Source organism: Neolamprologus multifasciatus, chromosome 13 (assembly GCF_963576455.1).
Source record: "Neolamprologus multifasciatus chromosome 13, fNeoMul1.2, whole genome shotgun sequence".
Taxonomy (NCBI): Eukaryota; Metazoa; Chordata; class Actinopteri; order Cichliformes; family Cichlidae; genus Neolamprologus; species Neolamprologus multifasciatus.
Genome location: NC_140451.1, coordinates 33,811,294 through 33,838,119, shown reverse-complemented (window position 1 = coordinate 33,838,119; position 26,826 = coordinate 33,811,294). Strand labels below are relative to the sequence as shown.

The following is a 26,826-nucleotide window of genomic DNA, read 5'->3' as shown; positions in this document are numbered from 1 at the left end:
CAACAGCCACGCGCATCGAAATAACGAATTCTGTGTTTAAATAACGAATTGTAGAATAACATTCAAAGCATTTCCTGTTTATACGGCGAGTCTTCCTTTCTGAGTCCTACAATAAACATCATTTTTCTAACGGTGGGCCGAGTGACACCCGGTGAAGATGAGAACCAGAAACCTGCAGCGTTAGAAAAGTAAAAGATGTTCTGGATAACAATCAGAGTTGTTTTATTGTGTTTGCTGACAGGAAGCAGGAAGTCAGTCACATGTTTACTCTGAGCCCCAAAATAAAAACTTTATTGATAATTAACTGAAAAATCGTTTCATCAGCTCGTCTGCGCGGGCGGAAAACACGAGCTGAGTGTCTGTGGGCGACAGAGACGTTTGCTTTAGTGATGACACACAAACACTTTTTTGTGTTTTTGGTTTTAAATTTAGAAAATCAAAATTCATTTTTGAAACAAAGGTTCCCCCTCAGACCGTCCCGGGAATACTGCGGACACATGAAGATGCTCCACAGCAGGGAAATAAAAGCAAAATAAAATCCTGAATAAAAGCAACAAGAATCAACGTTTCGTGAGACTGAAGACAACGAAGCTCAGAATGTTAAAACATTTTTATTTTGTTGTTAAAAATCAGCAACACATACAGGAAGTGTGTGTGTGTGTGTCAGCAAAGCCACGTGCATTTATAAGGCTTCAGGTATCCCTCTGTCAGGGGGCGGAGCCCAAAAGAAACCTGTGGTCCACAACAGCCAATCAGATGAAAGTGTGGAGTTAAACCGACAGTGTATATGATGAGCGGAGGCGGCATAACCATGGTGCGCGGGGGGAGTGATGAGGAGGGTTTCTCTTGGTTAATGAGGGGTTCAGAGGTCAAAGGTTGAGCAACAGATACAATATGAAGATCCTTCTTCTTCTCTCGTTCGGTGACGGCAGGAAGTTCAGAGTCTGAGGAAAACCAAATGAAGAGGAGAAACGTTTTGTTTAAAGCAGGTGAGTTAGGTCAGCTGACGTGGAGCTTACCTGTGACAGGTACAGTGCAGCACATATATCCAAAGGACGTTTGACCTGTAATGGATCATGTATGTGTTGCATTGATGCTGAGCTGTGGGCATCTTTCCTGGTGACTCGCATCACCGAGCTGCTTTTCTTTTGTTCTCATAATCATGTTGTGCCTCCTGGTGGCAGCTTCATGCTGGTTTGTTTGCTTGTTCTCTGTTATGATTAGCACCACGTTGGTCTTATTGGGGCCATGTTTGTTATTTACAGCTAACAGAGCAATGTGAAACCTGAAGGGCTGTGGGCCTGTACACCAACATCACACAAAGTAACACAGTATCCAGTCAGGTAAAACTACAATGGACTTAAGGATAAGTGTACTGCACAGAAACGCCACCAGGGGGCAGCAAGTGCTGGTCTGCTGAGCTGAGACACTTACAGATGTGGGCGCCATCAGCACCAGCAGGTGATCCTTCAACTGCTCACTCGTGTACCAGGATGTCTGATAAGAGTCTTTGAACCAAGGTAGGGGTGTTGTTATCTACTGACTCTGTCGTTTAAAAGGATGTTTGCGTTTAGACGAGTTAACTGATGTAAAAGTGAACCGCTCCAGCAGTCAGACACAGCTGACATTAGACTGATTAACTACGAGGGGGAGCGCTTTGTCAGAAAGTGCAATCACCTCTGCAGAAAAGAGAGCACGCACTCTGATCGTATGAGGATCTTTATCATCCTGCTTCCCCAAAGCTCTGCAGATTCATCTGCAGCTGAAACATCACCACTCTTTCATGGTCTTTCTCACCTACTGAGCAGCTTCTTCAGTCTGTTCTCCTCCTGCGTTTGGTTTTTGGAGCTCAGTCTACAAATCAGAGAGAAAACAGGTCAGTGCAGCACATGTGTCCATAGACAAAGCTGCATTTCTCCCCAAAACAGAAGCCATTAACACAACACTGATGACACGAATAATCTGCTTGTGGTTTGACTCTGAGACACCACTTTAAAGGTTCGCTGATGTAAAATAGATGCAAATAGAAGTTAAGCTGCTTATTTTTGGGAGAAATGAAACTTTGGAGCAATCAGAACGACAGCGTTCAGAAATCCAGAAAAGTAAGACGAAGCCAAAGTTGAGCAAAGGCGAAAGAAAAACTCGTGTTAGTTAAACAACCGCTGAGATCATCGTGATCATTTCCAGCTCCTACTTTGGTTTTTGTTGCTCCTCAAGAAAACATGGCTACATACGATACGTCAGGAAATATATTAGTTACATGTAGTCATTGTCTTCATGGGTGCAGAGTTGTGAGTTGTTAACAGAATAAAGAGCAGCGTCATGCAGCCGTTTCCTGTTAGTGTTGTTATTCATCGTCAGCTTTCAGCCTCTTTTCTGCTTAAACACCCTTCATGCAGTTTCTCGTGTCGTAGGAGCAGAGGTTACTGTTCGAGTCCCTCTGATGCTTCCTGCCACCGCTTAAAGCCCAGCTCTCAGAGTGCGCTTGTCAGCATTAGACCTGGAAATACTGAGACGGCTTTAACGACTTAGACGACTTCTCTAGATTCCACTTTTTTCTTGTAAATATGCTCTTTGTCCACATTTTCCTTTGTTTTATTTCACATATCTGCTGGTTGTTTTACTGTAAATTCGCTGGTTTACAGTGTTTTTTCTTCTTACTTTGTTATTTTCCTTGTCCAGGACCTTATCGGTCTGTTTTAAGTTCATACGCAGAGACAGTAGGAGGACTTTATCTACACTGATGTCCAAAAAATCCCTGAAATCTGGTCTTTTCTGATCTGAAATGTCTGATTTGTGAAGCTGTTTGATGTCAGATAATCAGGCAAGAAGCTTCATGCCATGCCACCCCTCCCCCTCAACCTATCAGGCACCTCCTCAGGCACTGGCTCCGCCTCCTCCTGTTCACATCCAATAACCAGAGAGTTGGAAATGACAAAGGACAAAAAAAGTTATACACAAAACACAGACTATGTGAATAATTACTGCATGAATGCTGAACAAACTTTGACTCAGTATGAATATAATGAAACAGCTTTATGTGAATCTCCAAAATTCTGTTACGAATAATTATTATTATTTGGTTTAGAAATATATTTTTGTAATTTTGTTAATGTGCAAAGTAATAATAAATAATTGTGTAATACAAGTTTAACCTTTATCTGTAACACGAGGAAAACAAACCCAGGTTGTATAAATAAAATAAGAACAACACAAAAGCGAGACGCCTTGGTTCTCATTTATATTAATAATTGATAATAAGCTGACGTCACTCACCGTGCTAACGAATCCGGTTGCCGCTGCCGCATTCTCCACCCCCTGCACCGTTGCCTGGGCAACCTCATTGGCCCCAGAAACAGCGGTGTCGGCCACGACGTTAGCCTGTTCGGTCGTCTTCTGAGCCACTGAGACAGGAAACAGGAAGTCAATGTTTTTTGATTGTTTACGTTTTAGAGTTAATGAGAAAAAGATGAATTTACAAACTCGTGATTTCGATTCTTGCTTCATAACTTCAGTACAGTACGTGCTGTTTGCACTGCAGGTGCGTTACCTGTGTTCACACCTGTCACCACTCCCTCCATCGTCTTACTTCCTGGAAAAAAAGAGAGAAAACCTTCATGAGAAAAGCATAAATCAGAAACAGAGTTTGTGTGTTCATCTCATTGTTCCTCTCTGGCTCTTCCGCCCCGTGCCGCCCCTCCCTGAGCCGGGTTCTTCCGGAGGTTCCTTCCTCTTAACGGAGTTTTCCTCCCCGCTGTCACCGAGTGCTCGCGGGTCTGTTTGTTGGGCTTCTCTCTTTACTGTACAATATAAAACAGCACAATGCAACTTGTTGTGTTTTTGTGCCTTATAAATAAAATGAAGTTGATTCGATTCACCAACAGTGGCTGCAGACTTGCTCACTGGCTTCTCAGCGCTTTGCTGATGGCTTCATACGATGTTATAATTATAGTATCATTTAAAATATTACTCCTTACTCAAGTTATCTTAGTGAACTTCTCAAACCACAGACTGCTGCTAGAGCACTCAGATCTGCCACTCGACTACCTCTGACCCAAACCTCGGCTGAAGCCTCGGGGTGACCGTGCGTTTGCTCCGGCTGGGACTGTGGAATAACCTTCCTCTCGACCTCCGCGCATCTGTTCAAATCACGACTAAAAACCCACTTATTCAGTCTTGCCTTTCCCTCTAGTTAATATTTCTTTTATGATTTTATATCATGCACTTTTATGCTCATTTACATTCTTGTTTGCTCGTTACCTGTAGCTTTCCTGTGCATCAGTGACAGCTACCTGCTTTGGTCCTATTTCTATCATCCTCCTCATATTCTCTATCTTACTTGTTAAGCACCTTGGCATACCCTTGGTTTTTAAGTGTGCTTTATAAATGAAGTTTATTATTATTTATTAATGTTCATTCTTCACAGCAGCACAGTCACAGCCGTGTTCATGGACCCGATTATGAGTCTGGATTTCAAACCCTTCCTGCTGTTTCCAACGATTAGAAAGGCGTCAAAGAATCAGCCCACAGCTGTTAGAGGTGACCAGACAGGAAATCTCACCTTTGTTATAATATGTTTCATGAAAAAGCACCATTATCAGACTCGGCTGTTTTGCATGGATAAAGGATGATGATTGTTTATTGGTATGAATAAAAGGCCACTCGCTGACAGCAGCCAATCTGCAGCCTCGTTAATTATGCATCATCTTTGCATCTTTGAGCTTCTTCCTTCCTGTAATTTCAAACATCAGCGCTGCAGGGAAACAGCCGCCGAGTTTCCACGGTGTTTGTGTGACAGACAAAGAGTCCGTTCACTGCGACCCGTCACATGTCCGAGCAGCTCGACGCCCACTGGCTGAATTACAACCGAGTCTGAATCGTTTCCAAACAACATGAAGAAGAATGCTGAATGCGTCCACCTCGCTGATCAGAGGCAGAATGCTAATAAAGAACAAAACCAGGGGAATGAGAGCAGAGAGTGGGCTGCCTGGGCGCGAAGTGGGTGACGTGAGTGAATAATTCAGAGAGCTCCGTTTATCTGTGAGGTAGAAACCAGGTCAGCCTCCGTCTGTTTAAAAACAGATGTTCGCTTGTTGCTCCTGGTTTGATTCACATGAGCTGTGGTTTGTGTCTGAGCTTCTTTAATATCATTAAACATCAAACAGCACACTCTGTTCATTTAAACCCCACAGATGACGAATTATCCTTCAGCTCTCAGAAGCTTTTACTTTGAAACCCTGAGCTCATCTCTGACCTTCCTGCTCGTGGACAGGATCCAATCTGGATCTCTGAATGCAGACGATGGTCTTCTGTTCGTCACACAACCTTCAGCATGAACCGGCGCCGTCTGCAGCCGAGCGCGAGCCGGATTACTGCCTCAGGTAACATCCACCATAGAGGGTCATAATGGGCGGGGCTTTGGTTGTGTTTTGGCCACATGCTGCACAAGCACGTTTTCAGAAACGATGAAGTCGCATGGACCTGCATCCCCGCAGCGACCGAGAGTCTCTGGATGAAGAAGAGTGAGAACTCGTCTGAGGGACTAAATGTGTCTTCCTGTCTGGGAGGGCCTCGCCACTCCTGCTTCACCTGCTTCGCCTGCTTCACCTGCTTCGCCTGCTTCGCCTGCTTCACCTGCTTCGCCTGCTTCGCCTGCTTCACCTGCTTCGCCTGCTTCACCTGCTTCGCCTGCTTCGCCTGCTTCGCCTGCCTCACCTGCTTCGCCTGCTTCACCTGCCTCACCTGCTTCGCCTGCTTTGGATCAGTGGATGGATGAAATCGTGCTGCAGCAGCAGATCAGGATCCGGTCGCAGCGTCGTTCTGACGTTACGCTAACAGGAGCTGCGATCCATCAGGAAGAGCTGCACTTTAAATCATTGAGCATTCAGCTTCCTGTCGCTCTCTTCCTCCCTCATTGATTTTAATGGCCTCCACTCAGCCCTCCTCGATTTCCTGCCCAAGAAATCTCAGTTCTTTCTTTCCATTAGTCTGTTGTTCTGTTTTTAATAAATGCCACTCAGTGTTGGGGAGTAACAGAGTACACGTGCCGCTGTTATGTATTTAAAATACTAAATATGAGTAACTGTTACTGTTACAGTTTAAAAAGGTGGTAATCAGAATACAGTTACTTTGTTGAAATAAAGGGATTACACGGCTATGCCCTCTCTGTTTTTAGTAATTCCACGCCGGTGGAAACCAAAACAAAACACGCATTAAGAGGCTCAAATGTCCGTGTCTCAATCTCACGTCTCACAATGATGTGAAGAAATATTTTTAACATGATTTAATATGAAGGCAACAGGCAGAGTTACAGGCATCGCCCTAAAGCATGCAGCCTGATGGGCAGTGAAGCCCAGCTGTAAGTAAACTAAGACTCGACTGTGTTCGTGTTTTCCTCCCAAACAATAAATCCCGTTTAATCCCGTTAGCAGCCTTTCAACGCCTCGTAGTTTTCAGCTACGAGCCGACACGAACTCGACGTATTAGCCAGAGGTCCTTTACTACGGTTCAGAGCCGCGGACCTGTTTTATATACAAATAGTTTTCTACACGAGATCGCTGCAGAAAGTGCAGCCTTACCTGATGTCCACCTACTGTTACTCATTTATATTCAGATTTAACATCTGGTTGGTGTTGGTATGGAGAGTAACCTTCAGTAATAAATCACAGCAACAGTTCATTCATGTAGCTGTAAACAGCATGATGATATATTAAGTAATCCAAAGTATTCAGAATACATTACAAAATACAGTTTGGGGCATGTAATCTGTAATCTGTAATCTGTAGTGGGATACATTTTAAAAGTAACCTTCCCAACACCGATGCCACTCTTCCTCCACCTCCCCTCATCTTCCCTCGGTCTGTCCCCTTCATGAGGGATGGGAGGAGGACGAGGAGGAAGGGATGAAGAAGGACAAGAAAGAGACAAACAGCAAGGAGAGGAGAGGTGGAGGAGTGGGTGTGTCTGTCTCCGTCCTGTTTGTCCTTCGGTGTTGGATTTCACTCGTCCTCCGCCCATGCTTCACCCGTTGTCCACCAGGAAATGTGAAATTTCAAGTGCAAAGTAGTTTTAGAAGAGAGTGAAATTCAAAGTTGGAGCAGAAACTGAATCCTGAAATATTCAAAGAAACACGGACGACAGGAAGTGGAGAGAAAAGTGCGATTCATCCTGACGCTGTGTTGAATCTGCAGATGGAAAGATGGAGGGATGGTGATGACGTTCACTCCGCCCCTCCATCTCTCGTCCCTCATCTTTCATGCACAGCGTCGGGATGAATTGTGTTTCCCTGATCTGTCCCGTCTGTCCTTCATTCACACTAAAAATACTAAAGTTTAACTTCCTGTTTTGCCCCTCCCCGCCTCCTTCTTTCCTCAGTGCTGTGATTGTTTTTACTTTTTGCTCATATTTTCTTTCTCTCAGGTTTTATTGTTCAGCTCCACCCGTCCCTCCTTTTATCTCTTCTTCTTAAACCATAAATTATTTAAATGCAGCTTCCTCGTCTTTCTCTTCCTCTTTTCACAACAAATCTAATTTTACTTGCATCCATCTCCTCTCACCAACGTAGATGACCCCCTCCTTGGTCTTGGTGGCTGCCTCCTCCACTCCGGCCTTCGTCTTCTCGGCGGCGGCGACGACTCCATCCTTCGCCATGGAGAATCCCTTCTTGAAAACGTCCATGATGCTTTGCTTGTCTTCTGCTGCTCCGTCTGCCTCGGGTGTCTCGTCTCTTCTCGTCTGCTGGGATCTGTTCCTCCTGCTGATGCATAAGTGAGAGAGAGGGTGGAGAGAGGGCACGTGAGGAGAGAGGGCTGCTTACGAGAAAGGGAGGGAGGGCGATACGTGCAAACAACTCTGGATTCATGTGGTGCAGAGCAGAAAAGTGAGTCGGAGATAAGAAGGAAAAGGAGAAAACAGAGGAACCATAAACGTCCCCAGACCTGGAGCTCAGACTTAAACACACAACAGAGACATTACTGCTCAGAAACACCTGAAAACTGGCTTAGATGTTTTAAAATGGGAACATCGGCGTTGGTACTTCCTCCTTTTTCAGGTCTGGAGGATTCTTGGTTTAATCAGGAAGCTGAGTAATGACGATGTCCCACAAACACGTGAAATATAATATTTGTTATCTCAGGACTGTCACTTTACTCAGGCTCAGGACTTTAAAGGTAACTAAAGCTAAAGGCTCCTGATTATTGGACTGTTGGAGTGAAACAGTGAAACATCTGTAGCTGTGCCGTCGACTCCATTAATATGGAAACTCCATCAAAACATCTGCAGGATTTCATGCTAAGGATTCAAAGAGCTGATATTCTGTGCTGTTCACCCTCTTGGACCTTTCCTTTGGTCATCTTTCCAACAGCTGCAGGAGACCAGAGTCCTCCCTGAACCAATCAGATCAGACGTAAAATGATTCTCCACATTTTATCTGCTGTAGTGAAAACTTCAGCTGCACACGGAGCAGAAGGTAATCGCTTAGCTGCTGTTTGCTGAGCGCCGAACAGAGCCTCCAATCAGATTAAAGGAAGCCAGCCTCCATCTTTCCTTCTTTAATGTGAGATGAGACGAGGACACTGGGAGAAAACACAAAGCCAACTTCACCGTCCTCTATTTTTAGCTCAAAGCTTCTTCCATCAAACATTGTCCCTGTGTGCATGCAGGCACGGGTAATCCACTTAGACCAGCGTGTGTGTGTGTGTGTGTGTGTGTGTGTGTGTGTGTGTGTGTGTAATAAATTATAGATTGTACCATGAGTTTAATGTGTGACAGAAGAGCAGTGGGATCTTTTCACGATCTGCTCCATCTCTGTATTCTCAAACAGCTTTGCATAACTGATAGTTCAAAATAATCCTTCTTTATCTGATGCTGGGCCTTGTTCATTCTCTGGGAGCTGTTTTACCTCCCGTCTCTTTAAGCCCTCCCTCCCTAAAAGCAACATTCCTCTGGTTGGCCAACTTCTGGAAGCCTGCCGAGGGGCAGCACTCAGCAGTGTTGTGTCCACATAAGAAATGAGTAATGTTGCACCTCTGAGAGCTCGCTGAGGCCTTTACCTCAAAGAATAAAACTGAGCTGAATTACAGATTTAGTAAATACAATAAGAATAACTGTAATATCTCAGCTTCTCCCAAAGATCCGGTTGAAACTGTCACATGTGATGTGAAAGCATGATGCTGGTACAACACTGAGGCGCGTGATGTCTCGAGTCATCGTCATCAGAAACTCGTCGTCTCTCTTTAACAGGAAGGACGACTCTTTAAAAAGCCGACCACATAACTTTAAACCTAAACAGCGAGTGAACACGCAGCTACAGAACAAATGAAAAGAACCAGGGGCTTTGAGGACCCTCACCCCTCATTTTCACAACTTTACCGAACTTTCTAGGCCTCTGTTGGACTTTACACAGCATCGTCAGCCTTTGTTGGACTTTACACAGCATCGTCAGCCTCTGTTGGACTTTACACAGCATCGTCAGCCTTTGTTGGACTTTACACAACATCGTTAGCCTTTGTTGGACTTAGAAATTGGCAGACCTGAACTTTTATCTTTTGGTGGTCAAAGGTGGAGAGAACCATGACCGAAATGTTTCTGGAGCTCTCTGGTGTCGTGTGGAAGTCCCGTTCGACCGCGGCGAGTCCGGCAGGTTTATGGAGGACGTGGCAGAGGAAATGATGAAGGAACGAACTCTGAAACGAACCCGAACGTGACTCAGCAGAACACGGCGCTCTCTCCCACACTTACCCTTGGCTGCCTCACCTCTTCCCTTATTGGCTGACTGCAGGCGCCGAGCTATTTTTAGATGCACTTTATTTCATGTTTTCCCCACACTGATGGGCGAGGCTCATCAGCAGCACTGTTGTGGGTTACCGTGGCGATAAGAGCTGTCTTCTCAACAGTAGTGATCGATGCTGACCATCAGCTCTGCACACACACACACACACACACACACACAGTAATGTTATACATTATTGATTCTCATGAAGAATTCTCTAATAGCTGCACAAAGACGCCTATTGATGGTTTGTGTCATTGATCCTTGTTGGGAAACCTGAGAGCAAGAAGCAGATTCTTCTGTTAGGTGAAAAAAATAAAAACGTCCAAAAGGTTTCAGCTTTGTGGCCTCTCAGAGAGAAATACTTCAAAAACATTTTACACCAAATCACTTTCCAGCGTCGTCTCTGTTATTAGTGACAAATCTCTTTACCGCCAAGCAGCAACAAGAACACGAAACCTGCAGTTCCTCTGACGTCCGACAGAGGGCGGCAGCGAGTCCGTCCCCATAGACTCCCATGTTAAACCTTCCATCAGAAACACGCGTGGTACACAGTTTGGTCTCTGTGGATCACTTCCTCCTTTATAACACCTGTACAGAGGGACAATGTTTTTATAACTCACCTGAGTTAAAGTTAGCATTATTAGGGGCGTGGCCTCTGTGAGTGACAGGTGAATGGTGGCCAGTGTTGGGAAGGTTACTTTTAAAATGTATTCCATTACAGATTACAGATTACATGCCCCAAAATGTATTCTGTAACGTATTCCGTTACGTTACTCAATGAGTAACGTATTCTGAATACTTTGGATTACTTAATATATTATCATGCTGTTTACAACTACATGAATGTACTATTGCTGTGATTTATTACTGTTACTGAAGGTCCGCGGCTCCGAACCGTAGTAAAGGGACCTCTGGCTAATACGGTGGGTTCTGTGTCGGCTCGTAGCTGAAAACTAGCTTTACTTTGTTGTCTGGGTCAACTTTGCTAGCAGAGACAGAGAGAGGCGTTGAAAGGCTGCTCCAACAGAACTTATTGTTTCAGAGGAAAACACGAACACGGGGTACAGTCGAGTCTTAATAGCTTACTTACAACTGGGCTCGTCAGGCTCTCTTCTTGGCTGCAGTGGTTATTATTATATTTACATGCTTCCAGCTCCCGTTTCTGCTCGATGACAGCTCGTACTTTTCCTTTTTCTCCCTCCCTCGCTCACAGACACATAACGTGTATGGCAGTCCATTCTCCCTGCAGCACGGACTACACTGCCCATGATGCTACATTCTTTAGAGCTATACCTGTAGCATTCTGCCTGTTAGCTTAGCACAACAACAACAACAGGCGCTCTCTCACCCAGGAAACACGCAGAGAGAGAGCGTCACCCTGTAACCATGGCAACTGTAACGCTGCCTGGAACAACAGAACGTAGCTGTCAAACAAAACCCAAACAGTCCTGACCCGCCACAATATGAAACAGGGAAGTACCGCCGTGTAATCCATTTATTTCAACAAAGTAACTGTATTCTAAATACCACCTTTTTAAACGGTAACTGTAACGGAATACAGTTACTCATATTTTGTATTTTAAATACGTAACGGCGGTACATGTATTCCTTACTCCCCAACACTGATGGTGGCACAGGTGGTTGTAGCTGCTAGTTGTCTGCTAGCTGTTGGAGCCTTTTAGAGCATTTTAGTGACATCATGTGACCAGTAATATCGGTGCCTCTGAGGAGGCGGAGCTCCAGTTTTGGTGAGTGAAATTCCAGGAATCAGCTGAATGTTGCAGGTATCACCAAACTTACTGGGCATTATCCAATAACATGGTCACCAAACAGCTAAACCTTCAGAGCCAGGAGGCGTGGCCTCGTGTCGGCTGTCGGCTGTGCTTTTCAGTGAGCGTGATTATTGGATCAGATATCACAGATGTTTGTATTCACACTGCTTCAGCTGCTCGCCTTCAGGACACAGACGGACAAAGGGCTCTTTAATCCAGATGAAACAGAGAATAATGGGCTGGAAAATACCTCCAACACAACGTTAGCAACTCACAAACACACACGTCAGTTACTGCCACCACAACAATAAAATAAATACTTTTCAGTGTAATTATGACTCATGTTTCAGTCTTCAGTGGGAGTATTGTGGATTATTGATGACGCTCTTAATAAAAATACTAAATGCTGTTTTTTTGGTTTGGTCTGTAAACGTCACGCATGCTGTTGCTTTTAAAGATTAATATTAAAACATTAAAGTTTTAATGTGAAGAGTCATAGACAGGAAGTTTGATGGTTCAGTGGTGAGAGTGTCATAAACATGTTGGTTGAGTCCAGCGTGTGTGTTAAAGCTCATGGATGAGTCATCGAGTCTCATGATGTTTTCCTCCCGACGAGCTCAGGACTGAACCTCCGTGAGGAATCTGACGGCTGATTGAGACGCAGCAGGTTGAAGTGTGTGCGTGTGTGTGTGTGTGTGTGTGTGTGTGTGTGTGTGTGTGTGTGTGTGCGTGTGTGTGTTTCTCACATGCCTGTTTGTGTTAATTATATTTTCACAGCTGTGGTGACCTGCATGTTTCTGCAAAGACAGCAAAAACTCAACATCTTCAGTTCAACCTGACACACACACACACACACACACACACACACACACGAGTCTGACCTGAATCACAGTAAATCCAGTGGATCTGGGACTAACGATCAGTTAAACATGGATCACTGAGAACCAGGATGTCCTGGTGGTGCGTTCACTGACAGTATGGAGATTCTTGTTCAATAATAATAATCCCACGTGTCATGGATGCATTATTCTTGTGAATTCTTATTGGCCGTTTTTATTTAATACAGGTCAGGTGACCCTTTTTGGGTTTAACAGGACGCTGAGTCAACGAACGGCTGAGTGTCAGAACCTTCCTGAAGCGTCCCGCTCAATGGAGGACGCTCTGCCTCCCCCTCCCTGAACTCATTATTCACTTTCACTGATTTCACAGCCACACACAGCATTCCCCCGACAACAGAGCTGGGACATCAAGGACACTCCGACAGTATCATGCATGTATCTCTCCTGTGTGGACCAGTGTTTTTGATGTCATTTATGGGGAACATAATTGAAATCGGAGACTCTGTATTGTTTGTTCTAAGATAAAAGATTATTCTGTCGTCTTTGTGCACTTTAAGCCTGTTTTCTTTCCTTTACATGGTTCCTGCACAAACACCTTGTGTGCATTTATTGATTATTGACCATTGGCTCCAGTTTAAAATAGCCCAATATCCTAATACCTCATTTGTATTAACTCATTAGTGATTCATCCTTGTTGTCATGCTGAAGCTAACAGCTGATCGCAGCAGGTCAGCTGATCGCAGCAGGTCAGCTGATCGCAGCAGGTCAGCTGATCGCCGCCTGCACACAGAAAATTCTGCTGGTAAAACAAATAAGTTCGATTATTTCTAATTCTCAGAATCAGCTGACGTGTTTCACCTTCAGACTGTTCCAGAGTCAGAGGCCTCTGCACTGGGATGAGGTCTGCCTCAAGGCTGGTGGCGAGGGCGTAGATTTGGTTTTGGCGTTGGTGGGGACCGAACCCTGTTTCTTTTTTTTTCCTTTTTGTTTTTGCTTCTTGATAAAAGGAGAAATATACTTCTCTACATATGTTATTCTGCCTGCTTTTAAACCATTTAAAATTACAATTCATACTTTTATATGTGAATTATATAAAGTTAAATTACTATTAAACAGATGACTGACTAAGTATTTTAGGCTTTAGTTTATTTCAATCATATTCCATATAAATCAGGTATCATACAAAAATAAAAACAGCTTCAAACACAGTCATGACAATAAAAGACTTTAAGGACTTAACAACATTACTTCAGTTACACCAACATCTCTGACACATCAGCACTAAGGCAACACTGACTGACCTGCTGGGTTTGTCCATAAAACTACTCGTCTAAGATTAGAAAGTCAAAGATCTCTCAGCAACATTTAGGCTCTGTTGCTCCGATCAGATCAGTGAGCTGGGATCTTTTATTCTAAACATGAACTGTTACAGCAACAGACATGGACACAACAACTCAATGTCCACTGTGTGAAGCAGCCAAACACAGGCTGCTCCTCTCACTAACTGAGACAAACTGCTGCCATGTTGGTTTTACATCTGTACTGTCCAGTCTCTGCTGCTGGACCTCAGACATGTTTTTAATCTGAGAGCACTGAAGCTTCTTTCAGCCTCAGCACCTGCGTTTTATCCTCAGATTAAAATTATTATTCTGTACCTGATGTGCCTCACCTTTGGCCCTGGCTCCTCCCCTCTGACTGCACTGGGACATATTGCCACCTGATAAAATAACACACTGATTCGTGCCATATAAAAGTGAGACAATTCAGATTCTTTGTCAAACATACACTAATGAATCAATTTACATCAGCAGCCTGACAACTGTCATGATAATAAATACTAGTTAATCTACAGCACCAAATCATCAGTCAGTCACCTGTGACCTCACCTCTTCACCTACAAAAGCCAAACAGCAGCTCTGTGTCGTCACAGACAGATGTTCAAAGTTAACTCAGCTGAAAGAAAAACAAAAATCTGATGTTTATTTTCTCTTGGCAGACGTTACAGGAGTCTGTCTGCTCGGACTACAAGACTTAAAAACAGTTTCTACCATCAAGCCATACGACACCTCAACCACAACACTTAAACACACACAACACACTCAGAAGCTGCAGCTTCACAAGTGTTTAATCTGCACTGGTCACTTCACTTTATTGTTATTGATATTTATATTTAAAAACTGCAATACTGTAATTTTCTGCTGCTCATTCCTGTGCAATATCCCATCTGCCCTCCGTCATATTTCTTTTCAAGATTTTCTTATTTAATCACTAGTGTACATATATTTATATTTATAGATACATATATATTTAGTCATCTTTTCTCGTTTACCATGTCTCTCTAATATATGACCAACAAAACATTTTTCTCCTTCATTTCTGTCACACAAAGCTGTATGAGACGTTTCTCGCGGTTAGTATCATGGTTGCTAGGCAACCTGAACAGCGCGACGAAGGCTAGACCGTCCCATTTCACAAGCCTCTCACTTCCGCACTTCTCGTACTTATAGTACGCACCGTACGTAGTACGCGTAGTGCGCGTATTACGTACGGTGCCTCCATTACTAACGCCGTTAAAAGGAGTTTTTCCGCAGCAAACTGAACGCTGATTGGCTGGCTGCTCTCACCTGTTAACGCGTCACAGGTAAAGTTTCATTCAGCATCTGAAGTGAAAAACTCTCAAATCATCCAGCGGCTTTTCTGTGGCTCGGAACTTTTATCGCGATATCAACAACAACTCTCTGCCGGAGGGTACATAGTAACGGTTGCTAAGCAGTCGCTAGGGGCGGGGACAATGGAACAGTCATCTACTGTGACGTAACCGGCTTGCCTTTGAACCTTTGAACTTCTGTTTGACGTCATCAGCCAAAAAAGCCATAAATAGGAGCAGGAACTGTCTCTGAAACACAAACTTGCAACTTGCATTTTACACGCTTTCAACCTGGAAGGTCCATTTCAGACGCGATCAACTCAAAAGCTAACAGATAGTCATTTAAGCCGTTCTAACATACAAGCATTAGAAATGGAAAACATAAATACTGAGAACATTAACGAACTGACAGCTGCTCGTCTTCGTCCTGTCATCGATTCCTTCTTTGCAAATATGACAGCTGAGCAGTGGCGTTCCATTAAAGCAGGAAAGCCTGACATCGCCACGAAGACTCTTCTGGCTGAGGCCATTATAGAGACCATTGAAATAGCGTCGAAGCATTTTCAAACGCTCGCCCACAATGCCAACATTGAAGTCTCGGAGGAGGCTGTTTTGGAAAACATGGGCAACATACTTCCCGAGCCTTTGGTGGAAGCTTTGAAAGCAGACCATCACGGCCACGAGGATAGCACCAAAAACTTCGAGCAGCTCTTTGTTAAAGAGGTTCTGCTGAGTGTTCAATCTGCTCAGTCTGCTGACAGTCAAACAGGCTTAAGTTTAGAAAACCAGCACATCATTCCTCCAAATCGACTGAACAAAATGATCCATTTTGGTGGGAGAATGATTCGAGCTTTCATCTCCATGATGAAGTCTGTCGGCAGGAGCGCTGACACCGTCAGCCTCACTGATTCAGAGGTGGACGCTGACATTTTAGACTGCCAAGATGTCCCAGAAGAACAGCTGGATGGCCAACAGGAGAGACTCGTGATAGGCTCAGAGGACAGCTTAAATACGGCAACTCAGAAAACTGTGGAGTTTGTCCTCCAAAAGGCTGTCGCTGAGCTTTTCCCAGCTGTGGATCAAACTGAAGATCCTGAGTCGAAGAAGCTGAAATCAGCAATGATCAAAGAGAGCGAGCAGTTTGCAAAAGAGCTCACTCGTTCAGTCGAGGCAGAGATTCAAAGTTCCTCAGAGAGCGATGAAGTTATCACTCCTGCATCGTTTAAAGGTAAGTTGGAGCAGCCACTAAAAAACACCGCAGCTAAGATTAAAGCGTTCTTTGCGAAGCAGTTCGCCAAAGCAACGATTCTTCGCGCGGTCAAAAACATCAGGGCAACATTTAAGAGCACGAGGAAGGACGAAAGCAGTGAGTCAGTGGAGAAGCTGGTTGATGATTTTCCGCTTCAGACCGTAGAAGATCTGAGCGACGATGAAACCTGTGAGCTCAAACTCTTTAAAAACATTTCTATGGGCAAAAGTCCGGAGTTCACCAAGAAGCTCACAGAAATGCTCGCCCACCACGCTCCCCCCGCGGCACCTGAAACTTTTCCTGATCGTTTCAGAAGAGCCTACATCAACAGAAAGGTCAGAGTTTTCATGGCAGTCATGAGGTGGTGGTTTCACACCCAGGCTGAGAGCCAGAGTCAGAGCGTGATGCTCGCATTACGTGGTGCAGCGTCAGTGTCAGAACCACAGACGAGCGTCCCAACATCCCAGCCAGAACCTGACCAAACTGTGCCAGACGCTTCTCACCGTAAAGCTTATATCAAAATAATCCTTTACAAATTATTTAGCCGTATAGCTAAAAAATTAAAGATCATGTGCATTTGTGTCTCTGAGAACATCCACAGTTGGGTGCTGGAAGAAGTATGGGACCAACTGCAGGATAAAGAGCTTATTATAACTCCCCGAAACCTTAAAAACCTTGAGAAGCACATCCTCAAAGACCTGCGCGATGTCTTTGGGAGTGTAGAAAATGTTCAAGTAGCTCTGGAGTTACAGAAATCCATCGCTGTGAGACTCATTGCAACGAGCTTGACTGAACATCTGTCAAAAGAGAAAAAGCCGTCTGCCATCGTCAGGTTTTTCACTGCGCTGGCCAAAGCCATCACCAAGCCGTTTAAACGCACAACTTGAAATGGTGGCTTTGAACACCAACTCGGTATTCGTGTCTTTTTCTTTCAGACCAATACCTAAATACATAACATCACAAATGTCGTAGCAAGAGAGAAATTTGATAAGAAGTGATTCGAGCCCCCCGACCGGTCTCGGCAGATGGCCGCCCCTCCCTGAGCCTGGTTCTGCCGCAGGTTTCCTCCCGTTGAAAGGGGGTTTTTCCTGCCCGCTGTCGCCACGTGCTTGCTCATAGGGGATCATCAGATTGTTGGGGTTTTCTCTCTTGCATTGTAGGCTCTTTATAACATAAAGCACTTCCAATCAGCTTTTGTTATTGGGCCCTATTTAAATACAATTGATTAGACATGTTTAAAAATTCAAAATCAATAAAACAAATTCAAAATTTTAACTTGTATTTGTGTCTCTTTTTATTTTCTGTCTTCATATTCAACAGGCTAAATAATGAAACTCACTGAACTTTATCTTCTGTTTGCTTTTGCGACGTATAAAAAGGTCAAGTTAGGCGTGCAATCGTATAAACATGAGGCGGTACTGAAGCTCAAGCTCACTTTGTTCATCAGCTGTTGATCAAGTTGTTTCTTTGTGTGACAGATTTATTTTTAGATAACTCATGACCAGAACTAGCCAAATTTGGCAAACGCCATGAATTCATTTACTAGACCAGGGGTCTGCAACCTTTAACACCCAAAGAGCCGTTTGGAGCCGGTTTCCACGCAAAAGAAAACTCTGGGACCCGCAAATACTTTTTGACATCTAAAATGAAGATAACACTGCATATATTGTTTGTTTTTACTTTTATGCTTTGTGTGAACAACTAAAGTAAGTAAGTTTATTTATTAAGCGCTTTTCACAGACAGGCAGTCACAAATATTAAAATAAACAATCAACAGACATTATACACGATGTAAAAGATCAAATGTAAATAATGTAAAGAATATAAAATACGTAGATCAACAAAAGGCTTGTTTGAAAAGTTTTTAACTGCTTTTTAAAAGAATCCACAGAGAAACTAAGGTGTGTTACTTAAATCCATGAAGTGCTACAGAGAAAATTACATTTTATTTATGTAATTATTTGAACTCTTAAAGAAATATAACAAAAGGAAAGCTGAACTAAAATGATCCAGCAAACAAAAACTGTTGTGAGCCGCCCTTATATCGCCTTTGGGCTGTTGGAGCCTTGACCTGACTTTCAAATAATAATTGGAAAAAAAGCTCTATGCTGCTAAAAAAAATGAAAAAATAGATATTTGCAAATTTCTGCATAAATATGTATTTTACCTGGTTAATGTGTGTGGCGGGGCGTGGTCTGCAGCGCCGCTGCAGGGGAGGAGGACGCACCTGAGCAGCACCCGCAATCACACCTCGCCGCCTTAAAGTCTGCGCTCTCTCTGCTGTTGTTGGTGTGTGTCGGTCTGTGAGCCGCAAAGCTACAGTCGGCTGTGTGCGTACAGCAACCGTGTGTGAAAAGTGGTCAGTAAAGAGAAAAGCGTGTTCATGCAAACATCGTCGGGTCGTGATATGTTTACAATAAGACTTCTGCTCCTGAACCTCTGCGCACAGCGTCTGCGTCACTTTCATCTTTACAGGACTGTAAGCTGTCGTCTGTGAAGCGTGAGCGTGTTTGTTTTAACATAGTTCACGGTGGAGCTGCTGACATCATGTGGATCCGAACATCCATAACTGGCCTACCTGGGTTGAAAGTCTCGATAAATGCGGGCGTTTCGGCGGCTACACCGGAGTTTGACGCTTATTTTGAGCGATGAAAAAATAATAAGATATAATTTTATTTTTATATTTCAAAATCACAATAATCTTCAATTTAGAACTACAAGTTAAAAAGAACTAAACACAAATAAAATACACTTCAGCTAAATACTTCTCATTTATTTTCCCAAACCACCCGGAGCCGCAGTATAAGGACAAAAGAGCCGCAGGTTGCGACCCCTGTACTAGACGATGCTGGAAAAACTGTCACTATGTGAGGGAGGGCAGATTAGCCAGCAGAGCCTCAGCGTAGCTACAAAGTCTGTGTCACAGCAGCGGCTCTGCCACTCAGTGTTTCCTGTATTTTACTTTTATTCTTTGATTATTGTGTTTTCTCAGTGCTTCCTGTTTTATTTTGACAGAGTCGTTGTTAGTGTCAGCTGTTTCCTGTGTGTTTCCACTCCCCGATTACCTCTAGTGTGTATTTAGTCTGTGTGGTCGTCTGTTCTTCCACGCCACAGTCATCATCGTTTTCATCGTTGTTCACAGCCTGTACTCAGCTCAGTTTCCTGCTCATCTTGTTGTTTGTCTTCATTCAGACTAATAAAGCCTCACTTTTGCTTTGCTAACCAGCTCCGTCTTCTCTGCTCTGGGGTCCGTTTAAAAACACATCGGCGCCCTGACAGCAAGGACAGTGACATTAAAGAATCATAATATTAATGTTTCTATACATGCACACAAAATGACAATGATTGTAAAATAAAACCCTGAAGTTACTTAGACCAGCTTAAAGTCTTTCTTCATTAGAGGCCTAAGAAACAGGATTTTTGACTCCGATGACCTCAGGGTCCATCCTGGTTTCTGTGCTACAGAGGTGCTTCTTACAATCGTCATGCTAACTTCTGCTGTGAAGCTGTAGTCCTGCCACTGCAGGCTCCACATTAGAGATCAGCAGGTATGAAATCTCTGCCTGATGGATGGAGTTTTACTTTAGTGGCAGAAATGATCACCTCCATCCTCAAAAACTCACAAAAGCCAAACAGCAGCTCTGTGACGTCACAGACAGATGTTCAAAGTTAACTCAGCTGAAAGAAAAACAAAAACCTGATGTTTATTTTCTCTTAAATGAAAATGCACTGGCCCGTGTATATAATATAATGAGCAATGTTTCTTACAAACACTGTAAAATGAATAATTCCTCACTGTTGTTCGTTCTTCTATTAATGTAAAAATGCTCATGAATATCAACAGTTCTTTCTGAGTTAGCAGCTTCTGATAACCAGCGAGGCACCAGGAGCCTTTTCAAACGTTGAAACCGACGGGTGCTGCCCCTCGGCAGGCTTCCAGAAAATGGCTGAATAGTAAAAGAGAGGCGGGTTTTAAGGGACGGGAGCTAAACTTGTTTTTGATCAACTGAACATCTGCAGGCTGTCAGTACGACATGAATAGTTTTTGGACTCTAAATCATATAAAGCAGGTCTGTTGCTGGAATAATCAGACGTGCAGAAACTTGATCCTGGAGTATAACAATAGGGACAAACGCATATCTGCAAAAGATCTTCATTTAAAAATGAATCGTATCATAAAAACGTCACCTGAGAGTTTTCTGACATCAGCAACAGTTAGAAAGTAAAAATCAGGCTTCAGCTTCAGGCGTCAACTTTATTCGATATAAAGACAGAAGAGATGGAAGGAAACTGTGACATCGTGGTCGGATGTTCAGGAAGTTCTGAAGTGTTGCTCTTTGTTAATTCCAGCAGTTAATTTAATTAATTTTTGTCGGGCGTGTACTCATGGGTGCAAAATGGTCCAAAAATACTCCAGAGTGTTTATTAAGATCAGAGATCAGGTGACCCGGAGGTCCATTTTCTCATAGCTACGTTCACACTGCAGGTGAAAGCGCATCAAATCCGATTTTTTTGACCCTCTGCGACCATCTATCCGATCATGGTGTGACAGTGTGAACGGCACAAATCTGATCTGGGTCACTTTCATATGTGGTTCTGAATCTGATACATATCTGATGTTTTAGAAAGCTGCTGTTTGATGGTCATGTCGCATTAAATCCGTCTTTTACGTCACCGACACAAGACAGACGCCGATTATCAGCGCCGGAGAAGACATCGTGAACGCTTCCTGTACATCCGGTGAAACTGTTGGGAAACGTTGGAGAAACGTGAACATTTTATTTGTATAATCTGCAGATTCTGACAGAAATCTGCAACTATCCTTTGAAGCAGCGCTCCTCTAAAACAGCAATAAGGGTCATTATTAGGTTATTTACATTATTATGTAAATAACAAAATAACTTAAAGCAAAAATTGGGAAACTTAAAGTCCGAAGTCTTTATATTAAGACCATCAGTCAAACAATACTGTTGGTCTGAGTCTAAACAGAGCGCGCTGTGCGTGACGTCTTCTTTTGCGCATGCGGCCGCTTTGAGCGTTCACACTAGAGCGCGTTTGTATTTTATTTGTAGTGTGAACGAGCAGACAAAAAAAATCAGATTTGAGCATCAAGACCTGCAGAGTGAACGTACACTAAGTCATATAATGTTATAGTGGGTGTTAAAAACTCATGGCAGGAATAAAACGCTTCGATCTGTCACATTGATCAGTTACACTGGGATCAGTTTTTGGATGGGTGACCGAGTGCAGGCCCACATGACAGAGCAGTGGCGGTCCTAGCCTGTGTGGCGCCCGGGGCCGACGCTCCCTCTGGAGTTTGTACGTGTTTTGTCTCTAGGAGCTACCGTATATATTTATATATAAACATATATAAATAAAACCACTTTTTTTACATTTGTAATTCCTTTTGTGCATAATTTTATATTGTTGTTAATAATAAATTAATTAAAGCAACGAAACAACCTGAAGAGCCGATTGTTTCCCATCTCGAGTACGAAGCATCTCCACCTTTGGAGACAACAGTCCTGAGTTTGGTGACATTTCCTCACAGACTTGATGTGTGACAGAGAATGAAGCCGAGCTTTTACCGTCTAATGTGGTCTTGATGCTCTCTGGAGCCAGAACGAAACACTCGGTGTGATCTGCAGATCCGTTAGATCACAGGGTTTAATAGAAACGACAGCGTCTGCACGCAGATGATGAATCATGTTAAAACTAGGAGACATTAAGCAGATAACAATCATTAAAGTGTTTTCACATCGAAGGGGCTGGACAGCTCTTTAAGTCGGTGCATCAGGTGAGGTTGCAGCTTGAAACGTGAGCCTGTAAACAGAAGGTGCTGTTTCCCAGCAGCGCCAGAGGAGCCGTGACTTCACGATGCTTTGAATAAAAACTCAACGTCGATGTTTTCTTTTGAAAATCTCTTTATTTTTGCCTCGAAGCCTTCAGGATGATACAAACAAGTTGTTTGCGTTTCACTAATACCAAACCTCACAGGAAGTGACAGCGTATGTACAGATCGGCGAGCCGGCGGCGAACATTCAGGCCGCAGCAAAGCCCAAAAACAAAGCAAGTTTTCACAGGAACTAGTTTGTCGTCCTTCGAGAGACGAATAAATTAATGGCGCCGCCTCTCTGAGGAGGCTCGACCTCTGCGTCTAAAATATCTAAAATATCTAAACCAAAGTGCTCTGAAACGCAGCGAGCGCTAGCTAGGCGTCCAGCCCAACTACGATATGGCTTCTCGAGGTTAATGCGAACATTTATTTACACAGACGAAGAGCTGAAAGCGGGATCTTTTATTCTAAACATGAACTGTTACAGCAACAGACATGGACACAACAACTCAATGTCCACTGTGTGAAGCAGCCAAACACAGGCTGCTCCTCTCACTAACTGAGACAAACTGCTGCCATGTTGTTTTTACATCTGTACTGTCCAGTCTCTGCTGCTGGACCTCAGACATGTTTTTAATCTGAGAGCACTGAAGCTTCTTCCAGCCTCAGCACCTGCGTTTTATCCTCAGATTACAATTATTATTCTGTGCTTGCTTTGCCTGACCTTTGACCCTGGCTCCTCCCCTCTGACTGCACTGGGACATATTGTTACCTGATAAAATAACACACTGATTCGTGCCATATAAAAGTGAGACAATTCAGATTCTTTGTCAAATAAACACTAATGAATCAATTTACATCAGCAGCCTAACAACTGTCATGATAATAAACACGAGTTAATCTACAGCACCAAATCATCAGTGACCTTTGACCTCTTCACCTCTGAGCTACAACATGGCAGAGCCGCCTCTGTCAGCTGATCAATAACAGTGAGACATTCACATACATGCAGTCACACATGTGCTTCAAATACAGTCATGAACCAACATCATCCAGCTTCACCTGTGATCTTGTGTCACCATCACTCTGAGCTCTGTGTTGGTTCTTCTGTCACAAACAGGACAAACATGACAATAAGAATAAAATGAGCTGCTTCAGTGTTTCTGTCACTTTGTGCAGATCTTGACTCGTCAGTAATGTTTGTAGGCTGAGTGCATTTTTACAACAATTTGTGCAAACTGCACTACAAGGTGGATATTTGCAAAATCATGACTACCTCATGATATTTTGTCTCAAATATTAACCCTGTGAATATGTCAGTGTCATTAGGATGAAATTATTGTGTCACCAACATTTTAACGTTAGACATATAATTCTAACAGCCTGTAAACTAATATCCTGCTGCTCGAGGCTCCGTTTTCTCTGACAGTTTCAATCAAAATGAGAAACGCTGCTCTGAGACTGAGAGAACTAATAGTGCTGCTGCTGTGCAGTTAGTTTACAAACACGGTATCCATGGTTACAGTTTCAGCCTGATGTGGCCAAAGCCGAGCATAGCTGTAACGTTATTGTGACACATTTTATGAGTGAACTTGGCTTTAAGTGACTTACAGGTTTCTTTGAAAAACACTTTCTTATATCCAGCTTCTTCCTCTTTGCTGCCGTCCTCCTCTCCTCCTCGCAGCAGGTTTGCCGCTGCTAAAACTAAACAGAGCTCCCTGAAAGGCTCAGCCAATCACATTGGCCATATTTGTCACATGACGTAGGACTCCAGTAGAGGACGTAATTTAACTCTTTCTGCTCCGCTGGGTGAATGAGACGCTGACAGATCGTTTTTCTCTTGGTATCTTTACTCGAAGAGATCAAATTATTGGTGGGGACACGCCCCTTCCGTCCACGCCAAATCTACGCCCTTGGCCGGTGGGCTCGGAGGCAGAGCAGTTAATGTGCAGGAAGAAGATTGTTGAGCTTATTTTGTTATCGCAGCGAGCAGGAAATGTCCCCCCCCCCCTCCCCAGGCCGTTTTCTGCACAAACACGAGCTGGCACAGCACAGGAGGCAGAAATCTTCACGTTTCCCCAGAAGTCAAATCTATAGACAGAGAAGCTGCTGCCCCCTGCTGGTCACATCTGCAACACACAGCCTGGGCTCAAAGTAGAGACTGCAGGGAGAAAAACAGGAAAACATTCAAAAAGCACCCACGTCAAAGAAAAATGAATCAAAACATCACATAAAAAAGTAACCATTAAAAAAATACACGTGGCACAAATGAGCCCAACTAACAAGAATCCCACAACATTTGGGACATTTTTTGTTAGCCTTCAGTGGGGCCACTGATTAGTACAGTACCGGACAGGACAGGCAAATAAAAGAACAAAGAACAACAGTGACCGAGTGTTAATCACAAAAACAAAGAATCGCCACAATAAAATGAGTCAAAACGGCACAAAAAGCAAAAGCTCAACGAAAACCACACAAAATCATTTTATCCACAATAAATCACACAATAACACAAATATGGCCCACACGTGCACAATCCCTCATTAGTAGTAGTAATCTTCATTTTCTCATTCCTCCTCTTCCTCCTCCCCCCAGCTCTGAAACAATGTACGGAAACAACCCCCACCCAGAAGACCAGCTGCCCCCTCCTGGCTCCGGCTCCAGGTCGGCCTCCGTCACTGCGTCCTGCTTCACTTCACCTTAATCAGCTGCAAACACGAGAAAATAAAAGTGTCAGAGTTTTAGTTTCTACATCTCAGCCAAGATCAAGACTTCAGTTATTTTAAATTTCTCTGTATTTTAGTTTTGTCTAAAAATGTGCATAAAGCAGGTGCACAGCAGTGCGCTGTGTCCTGCAGGAACAGCGACCTCTGCTGCCACAGCTGGGTACTGCACACAAACTAAAGTTTAAGAGGAGCAAAGTTTTAAACAGAGCAGGACAGAGACGGAGGGACGTTCGGCTTCAGTCTGGATAACAATGAAAATCCTTGACCTGAAGGAGCTGCTCAAAGAAAATGTCCTCACGTTCAGGTCGAACACTCACAGCAGCGGCAGCACAAACAGAAAGGAAGGAGGTGGGTGGATTTCCCCTCTTATCACTCTGCACAAGCACAGACCCCGAGTCAGTGAAGGAGTCTTAATGGAGTCAACAAGGAGGTGAAACTGTGCTTACCGTGTTCACACAGAGAGCAGCAACAACGTTACAACGCCCACTGAAGCCTTTTATCAAGCGGCTCAAAGTGTTTAATAAAGCAGGTAAATAAATCCAAAATGCTACAAATGCAGAAAGTTTTTCACTCACAAAAAATGTTCAGAAAACATTAAATGAACTGAAAATGTCTCCAAAGCGATGCTGACAACACTGAACACAGCAGGAACCCCGGGGGGGCCAAAAACACGGGACCACCGTGAAAAGGAACCAAATGAAAAGAGAGACGTGAAAAATAAACAAAAGATCAAACCTACGAAAAAACAGGAAGTTTACTGCATGAATGAGTGTCGATCACATTTATTGATCCGTTATAAACGCAGAGCTGGACCCGGGCGGAGGAGGAGGGGAAACGTGACTAAACCCTTTCCTCCTGCAGAGGAAACAGGAGGCGTGACCTCCTCCCTCTCCTCCCCCTCCTCTCTCCTCCAGCTGTTTAAAACCGGCTGGCGCGTGAGCCACACAGATGTAGACATGACGGCAGTGGGAGAACTGGTGCTGGTGCTGGGATTACTGGTGAGCGCTCACTGCGAGGTGAGAGCACGAGACCCCGAGGTGGAGGAGGAGGAAGGGGAGCTGGGAGGAGGAAGAGGAGGAGGAGGAGTGTTCCCCACTCACCCCAGGACGACCGAGACCAGCCCACTGGGAGAGACGGGGAGCAATCCGGCCCGATCCGGGTGAGTCCACAAACCACCGCCTCCTCTCTGCAAAAGAAAAATAACTTCATAGAAAAAAAGTTTTTTTGTTTCAGTGAAACTTTTCTTTGCTGTGAAGTTTTTTTGATTAGTTTGGATGCTATCATTTATTTATTTATTTATTTGGCATTTCTGCTTTTTGTTTTCATAGTTCACATCTGTTCATTTCTACTCCGTCATGGTTTAATCTTCATTTTCCAACCCCCTTATTTGTGAGTTGCACCACTTCGTGCTCATTTTGCATCCCCTGGTGTTTTTGTAACATCATTTTGTTTATTTTGTGTTTGTGTGGTATTTTGCATCCCGTTCTAGGGTAGAATAAATCCTCCTCTCTTTGGTGTTGGGTCACAAACGGGACGTTAGCGCGAGGCTTGAATCAGCGTTTGTGTCGATGTGCTCAGAAATAAGACGTCTGGTTGGGATAACATTTCCTGCTCTTGCTTCCTGTGGAACATCGGGAACAATGAGAGCGGCTGTGGACTGAAGGCTGTGACTTTGGAAGAGGCGTCCTCTGATTCAGCTGAAGCTTGAGATAATCTTTGGTTAGGCTGTGCACTCACAGCTAAGTTTGCAAGAAGCTCTTTGTGTTTGTGGCTGTTCTGCAGTTTGTTTTGTCGGCATGTTCAGACACGCTCGCCGCTCTGGACCTCACACGCTGATCTGCATCTTCTTCACGTGCAGGGCCTCCTCTTCATCGGCTCTTTGTGATAGGTGTAAAGTTGAGAAACAGCTTTGCCCTGTTGACTCTGTCAAACACATGCATGATTCATGTCCCCTTAAAGCCTGTGCTCCAGCTGATGGTGAAAGA

At 43.9% G+C, this 26,826-nt stretch overlaps 2 protein-coding genes across 6 annotated transcripts in view; one reads left to right on the top strand and one right to left on the bottom strand.

Annotated features, from left to right (window-relative positions):
• Nucleotides 1-595: 595 nt before the first annotated feature.
• sncga (synuclein, gamma a) lies at nt 596-23,941 on the bottom strand. Of its 3 annotated transcripts, none has more exons than XM_085183177.1 (7): nt 23,727-23,941; nt 7,557-7,756; nt 3,551-3,592; nt 3,277-3,404; nt 2,874-2,900; nt 1,798-1,854; nt 596-944 (listed from the first exon to the last, which is right to left on the bottom strand). In XM_085183177.1, the coding sequence occupies exons 2-6, from the start codon at nt 7,675-7,677 to the stop codon at nt 1,798-1,800; spliced, it is 375 nt and encodes a 124-aa protein (XP_085039303.1). In that variant the 5' UTR covers nt 7,678-7,756; nt 23,727-23,941; the 3' UTR covers nt 596-944. The 3 variants fall into 3 exon arrangements, with proteins under 3 accessions (XP_085039303.1, XP_085039304.1, XP_085039302.1); XM_085183178.1 differs by having other exon boundaries at nt 7,557-7,753; XM_085183176.1 differs by lacking the exons at nt 2,874-2,900; nt 23,727-23,941 and having other exon boundaries at nt 7,557-7,753.
• Nucleotides 23,942-24,449: 508 nt separating this feature from the next.
• The window catches only part of mmrn2a (multimerin 2a), a 33,475-nt gene continuing 31,098 nt past the window's right edge, over nt 24,450-26,826 (top strand). For 2 of the 3 annotated variants that reach the window (XM_085183159.1, XM_085183158.1), the window contains exon 1: nt 24,834-26,000. In XM_085183159.1, coding sequence (XP_085039285.1) covers nt 25,465-26,000 — 536 coding nt within the window. In that variant the 5' untranslated portion in view covers nt 24,834-25,464. Of the gene's footprint in view, nt 26,001-26,826 lie in introns of all 3 variants that reach the window. The other variant, XM_085183160.1, reaches the window with a different exon arrangement.

Excerpts from the sequence above, each read along its gene's own strand:
- sncga (XM_085183177.1), bottom strand. The coding sequence starts at position 7,677 with ATGGACGTTTTCAAGAAGGGATTCTCCATGGCGAAGGATGGAGTCGTC. Across the intron at positions 3,593-7,556 it reads GGAGGGGGTCATCTACGTTG|GAAGTAAGACGATGGAGGGA; the intron begins GTGAGAGGAGAT and ends CTTTTTTTCCAG. Across the intron at positions 3,405-3,550 it reads GGTGACAGGTGTGAACACAG|TGGCTCAGAAGACGACCGAA; the intron begins GTAACGCACCTG and ends TTCCTGTCTCAG.